The sequence below is a fragment of the Argiope bruennichi genome, chromosome 11 (genome assembly GCF_947563725.1).
Source record: "Argiope bruennichi chromosome 11, qqArgBrue1.1, whole genome shotgun sequence".
In the NCBI taxonomy this organism is placed as follows: domain Eukaryota; kingdom Metazoa; phylum Arthropoda; class Arachnida; order Araneae; family Araneidae; genus Argiope; species Argiope bruennichi.
The window spans coordinates 103,363,174-103,369,888 of NC_079161.1; the positions used below are offsets into that span (position 1 = coordinate 103,363,174).

General features: G+C 36.5%; 1 protein-coding gene across 1 annotated transcript; it reads left to right on the plus strand.

Annotated features, from left to right (window-relative positions):
- The first annotated feature begins 1,246 nt into the window (after window positions 1-1,246).
- On the plus strand, window positions 1,247-3,993 carry LOC129956838 (uncharacterized). The gene is made up of 3 exons (XM_056068792.1): window positions 1,247-1,426; window positions 1,553-2,390; window positions 2,492-3,993. The coding sequence occupies exons 1-3, from the start codon at window positions 1,247-1,249 to the stop codon at window positions 3,991-3,993; spliced, it is 2,520 nt and encodes an 839-aa protein (XP_055924767.1).
- The last annotated feature ends 2,722 nt before the right edge of the window (window positions 3,994-6,715 follow it).

A 6,715-nucleotide genomic window follows, 5' to 3' on the forward strand; every position in this document is an offset into this window, starting at 1 on the left:
TTAGTCATCTTCATCTCACCCTTTGTTTATAAATTCGTCCGAAAGATTTAGTCCTCTTTTTATTTAAAAAAAAAGGCTTTAAATGTCTACAAATTTCACTTGCTTAATGCAAAAAATTTATGTATTTCTAGTGAATGCATTTAACCAGTTTTTATTTCGATGCAATTACTATATTATATCGATAAAATTCATAAATCTATAAAAAAAAGAATTATTTATATTAATAAACTTATATATGTGTTTCAATTGATATTTTTTTTCTATGCAAAGAACCTTATAAAAACCCTGAAACTATCATAGTAAATCTTTCGCAATAATATTTTGTTGTCTGTATTTAGTTCTGAAAATCCTTGTTCACTTTTAATATTCAAAGCGATCACTGGTTATTTCCTTTTACATTCATTCAACACAGAAGTGAAAACGGATCACAAATATCTAATATATAAAATTCTCGTGTCACAGTTTTCGTTGCCATACTCCTCCGAAACGGCTTGACCGATTTTGATGAAATTTTTTGTGCTTATCCGGTATCTATGAGAATCGGCCAACATCTATTTTTCATCCCCCTAAATGTTAGGTGTAGTCCACCCCTACATTTTTATTTTTTATTTTTTAGACAAAATTTTTAATTTCTATTTTTTTATGATACAACACACAAAAATACATACAATCCTCAATTTTCCCCCTTCTACGATCCACCCTTATTTTTTAATAGCCATTTTAGTAATTTAATCATTTTTCCTCTCCGGTCGAAAACTGATCAATCGTCATTTAATTAGTTATCCCCGCCAGATGTCTACAGGTGTCACTTCTGACCCAGTAAACAGCACGGAGTAGGGATGAGAACGAAGCCGGTCTCCTTTCTTTCTCACTCCCTACACAGTTGTCGGCCATCATTATTGTTTATGCATCAAGTGTAGTAGTAACGTTGACAATTATTATTTTGCTATCTCAGTGTAACTCTCATATTAACTTTTAATCATTCCTATTTTATCAATAATAATTAAATTATCAATTTTGAGTGTATTTTGCACGATTAGTTAATCAAGTGATTTTATAACCTCAAAAGTACTCAACACGTGACACGAGCTTCCAATAACAACGGATTTTGTGTTGTAAGTATACTTTTTTTTATTTATATCGAAAATGTTGTTGATCTTATAAAAATGTAATTTTAATTTAATTTTATTAAAAAAATGTAATTGAACAATTAAGATTTTCATAGTTTCAATTTTTACAGTGAGCAATGCCAAGAAATCGCAAAGGGGCTGATTTGAGCCGCAGTACAAGTAAAGCTGGAAACTTGCGAAATAGCAGATCCGAAAGAACAGAAGAACAAATCCAGCAACAAAATACTGATGCACGTGTCAGAATGGCGCAATTGCATCAAGAAGAGCCAGAAGATACACGAGCTGAACGCAATGAAGTCAGAAGATTAGAATAACGACAATCACGCCGTTTCACAGTCAATAGACGAAGAACAAATGACCAACAACGACAACAGGTACATCGAGCATTTATATCTGATTCATTCCTGCGTCTAGCATTCCAGTATGAGCCCGATATTGAATATTATGCTCATTCAAAAGTGGTAATTGGTGCTATGGACAAGGAATGTCCGCATTGTCATGCTCTGAAATTCAAAAATGAGCCAGCTGGGATGTGTTGCGCGTCAGGAAAAGTGCAACTACCTGAAATTGAAACACCACCTGAACCATTGAACGGCTTACTTATCGGCACGGATCCAGATTCTAACGTGTTCCTGAAGTCAATTCGAAGATTCAATTCATGCTTTCAAATGACATCGTTCGGAGCAACAGAAATAGTTCGAAATACTAATGCAAATGGTCAACAATTCAATTCTACATTCAAAATCAGAGGCCAAATTTATCATAAAATGGGCTCACTGCTGCCAATGCCAAACGAACCACATAAATTCTTACAAATCTACTTTATGGGCGGCGAGGATTCCGGAAGCGCACTTGCCAATCGCGTGAATGCACGTTGTGATTATAATAACCTTGATTCACTTTATGCCAGGCGCATCGTCAGCGAGCTAGATGCTCTTTTGAACGAGCACAACGAGTTGTTGAAAATATTCAAATCACATATGCACCAATTACAAAGCGATAATCACGCTATCGTCATTAATCCTGATAAAACACCAGCTGGAGAGCATATTCGTCGATTCAATGCACCCGTTGTTGGTGATGTTGCTGGAATCATGGTTGGCGATTGTACAGCTGCACGAGAAATTCTGATTCGAAATAATAATCTTCAGTTCATTGCTGACACACATCGTTCATATGACGCTCTCCAATATCCGCTAATATTCTGGAAGGGACAAGACGGATATTGCATAAACATAAAACAACGAGATCCCGTATCAGGTACTTCATTGATTATTAATTTGATCATTAATCATTTAACAAAACAATTAAATTATTGAACGTAATAAATTTAAATTAATTTTTATGAACGAATATTACAGGAGCTGAAACAAACAAGAACGTTAGCTCAAAGGATTATTATGCGTACCGATTAATGATTAGACGTGGCCTGGACAACGTCATTTTACGATGTCGTGAGCTTTGTCAACAATTCATGGTCGACATGTACGCGAAGATTGAGAGCGAACGACTACGATACTTACGATATAATCAACAAAAGCTGCGCGCGGAAGAGTACATTCATTTGCGAGACGCTATCTACAACAACGCCGACGTCGCCGAAATTGGTAACCATGTCATTTTACCATCATCGTACGTAGGCAGTCCACGTCATATGCAAGAATATATACAGGATGCTCTGACTTTCGTGCGCGAATATGGACGACCATGTTTATTTATCACGTTCACATGTAATCCAAAATGGCCAGAGATTACATCTTTGCTACTGCCTGGCCAAAATGCAATGCATCGCCATGACATTACAGCACGTGTGTTCAGACAAAAGTTGAAGTCTTTAATAAGTTTCATTACTAAATCACATGTATTTGGTCCCACACGTTGCTGGATGTATTCGGTTGAGTGGCAAAAGCGAGGATTACCTCATGCACACATTTTGGTTTGGTTCATCAACAAAATCCGTCCTGAAGAAATCGATAGTATCATTTCTGCAGAAATTCCAGATCCATCCACTGACCAACTGCTGTTTGATATTGTTACAACAAACATGATTCATGGTCCATGTGGTACTCTTAATAGTTCATCGCCTTGCATGGCTGATGGAAAATGTACTAAAAATTTCCCTAAAGATTTTACCAATGATACGGTCACAAATGTCGACGGATACCCAATATATCGTCGAAGAAATCCTGAAAATGGCGGACAGTCATTTATTAAAAATATCATCAACACAGACATTGATATTGACAATCGTTGGGTGGTGCCATATTCGCCTCTGCTGAGCAAGACATATAATGCTCATATTAATGTTGAGTTCTGCAGTTCTGTGAAGAGCATCAAATACATTTGCAAGTATGTCCATAAAGGCAGTGATATGGCTGTGTTTAGAGTGGAAAATACTAATGTGAATGCTCCTCCAGTGAATAAAAACGATGAAATAACGCTCTACCAAATTGGTCGGTACATCAGCTCCAATGAAGCTGCTTGGCGTATCTTTGGTTTTCCAATTCATTTACGGGATCCAGCAGTTGTTCAGTTAGCCATCCATCTTGAAAACGGTCAGCGTGTATTTTTCACGAACGAGACAGCGATTGATCGTGCAATAAATCCACCTAAAACTACACTCACTGCATTTTTTGAACTGTGTAATCGTGCGGATGATTTTGGTGCCTTTGCACGAACATTACTCTATTCACAAGTACCACGCTATTTCACATGGACTCAAACAAAAACATGGATGCCCCGCAAGCAAGGCTCACCAGTTGCTGCATGTCTCAATTTATTTAAATCAAACGCCTTGGGGCGATTATTTACAGTCAATCCAAGACACACGGAGTGCTTTTTATCTTCGACTGTTGTTGGTTAATGTTACTGGCCCATTATCATTTCAAGATATACGTAAAGTGAATGGGCAACAATATCCAACGTATAAAGATGCATGCCTTGCACTCGGCTTGCTGGAAGACGACAACCAGTGGGAATGCATGCTTGCTGAAGCTGCATTGAACTGTACAGCAATACAAATTCGTCTAATATTCGCTATAGTGTTGACTACATGTTTCCCAGCCCGAGCACAGATATTATGGGAAAATCACAAAGATTCAATGACTGATGATATATTGTATCAACATCGTATACGGTGCCACGATCTAACCATAACATTCAGCGACGAAATGTACAATGAAGCATTGATTGCTATTGAGGATCTTTGCATTGTCATTGCCAACTTACCACTTGGTAATTTCGGTATGAATTCGCCAAATCGAACTGCATCTGATTTAATGAATACTGAAATGAATCGTGAACTGCAGTACAGTACTGTAGAAATGGCAGCGATTGTTGCCCGCAATGTCCCACTAATGAATGAGGAACAAAGAACCATTTATGATCGCATTATGCTCGCAGTTTCAGCTGGACAAGGTGGGTTCTTCTTTTTGGATGCACCGGGTGGAACTGGCAAAACATTCGTTATTTCGCTAATTCTTGATGAAATACGATCAAATAATGGCATCGCATTGGCCGTTGCATCATCGGGCATTGCAGCAACTTTATTGGATGGAGGTAGAACAGCTCATTCAGTATTTAAGTTGCCACTAAATATTCAGAATAACCCTGACGCAGTATGCAACATTAAGAAACAATCGTCCATGGCCACTGTGCTGAAACGGTGTAAAATTATTATTTGGGATGAATGTACTATGGCACACAAACATTCACTTGAGGCGTTAAACAGGACATTGAAAGATATTAAAAACAGTGACAAACTATTTGGCGGAACTCTGTTGGTCAGGTGATTTCAGACAAACACTTCCAGTCATTCCACGTTCAACATACGCTGATGAGATCAACGCTTGCTTAAAATCATCTCCATTGTGGCGTAATGTTGAAAAATTACAGCTAAAAATAAATATGCGCGTTCAAATGCTTCAAGATCCATCCGCTGAAACATTTTCAAAACAACTCTTAGATATCGGTGATGGAAAAGTTGCTATAGATGAAACTGGATACGTAAAATTACCGACCGATTTCTGCACAATCGCTGATTCGCAAGATACTCTCATTGAACAAATATTTCCCGATGTACACACACAGTACATAAATCATGAGTGGCTTGCAGAAAGAGCGATTTTAGCGGAAAAAAATGTAGACGTTGACAATTTAAATCTGAAGATACAAATGTTGTTGCCAGGGAACTTGGTATCATATAAATCTATTGATACAGTTTGCGACGACAGCGAAGCAGTAAATTTTCCCACAGAGTTTTTGAACTCACTGGATTTGCAGGCATGCCACCGCATAATTTACAATTAAAGGTTGGATCTCCAATTATCTTGCTTCGTAATTTGAACCCGCCCCGGCTGTGCAACGGTACGCGATTAGTCATTCAAAAATTAATGAAAAACGTGATCGAAGCCAGGATTTTAATGGCAAGTTCAGAGGTGAAAATATACTCATACCACGGATTCCTATTATACCTACAGATGTGCCAATTCAATTCAAACGTATTCAGTTTCCGATTAGATTGGCATTTGCAATGACTATCAACAAATCCCAAGGTCAAACGATATCTGTTTGTGGATTAGATTTGAGAACACCATGTTTTTCACACGGACAATTATACGTGGCATGCTCTCGAGTGGGTAAACCATCCAGTTTGTTTGTGTTAGCTAAAGATGGACTAACAAAAAATATTGTTCACGCTATAGCATTAAGAGATTGATATTGTTTAATAGTGTTACTGTCGTAATTGTTTAATTAATGATATATAATTTTAAGGCATAAATTATAATAACTTAAAAATAATGTTTGCCTTTTGTTATTTTTATATTCCCTCATCGTTCACAGCGCTCCATGCTTATTTCACGCATATACCACATTCTTACATACATACAATATACACATTCTAACATACATACATACTTACAATAAGTAAGCTATTTTTTGTCTACACTAGAAATTACTAGGAAATTATTTATATGGCAAAACAACGTTTGCCGGGTCAGCTAGTGATATATAATTTTAAGGCATAAATTATAATAACTTAAAAATAATGTTTGCCTTTTGTTATTTTTATATTCCCTCATCGTTCACAGCGCTCCATGCTTATTTCACGCATATACCACATTCTTACATACATACAATATACACATTCTAACATACATACATACTTACAATAAGTAAGCTATTTTTTGTCTACACTAGAAATTACTAGGAAATTATTTATATGGCAAAACAACGTTTGCCGGGTCAGCTAGTTTCTGTATAAACTTCAAAGTTTTGAATACACAACGCATTTAAAATAATTTTGATTAACTAGGTCAGGAGCATAATGGTGTTTCAAGATAATTCAAATTTTTTACAACTCATTCAGTTTGATTGCAACTCACAAATTGAAATAGAATCAGAAAGAAATAACTAAAAACAATTCCGAGAAATGAAACATTGAGCGAAATATTTCTTTTTTGTGCGTGTACTTCGTTCTTGTACGATTCAGAAGTTTCAGCTTGAATGACCCATTCCTTACCACTCTTTTTATCTTTGTAACTACATTTCAACTCCATCTTGATGTCTTCTTCTTCTTTTACAAA

Excerpts from the sequence above, each read along its gene's own strand:
- LOC129956838 (XM_056068792.1), top strand. The coding sequence starts at position 1,247 with ATGCCAAGAAATCGCAAAGGGGCTGATTTGAGCCGCAGTACAAGTAAA. Across the intron at positions 1,427-1,552 it reads CACGAGCTGAACGCAATGAA|TATGAGCCCGATATTGAATA; the intron begins GTCAGAAGATTA and ends CTAGCATTCCAG. Across the intron at positions 2,391-2,491 it reads ACAACGAGATCCCGTATCAG|GAGCTGAAACAAACAAGAAC; the intron begins GTACTTCATTGA and ends CGAATATTACAG.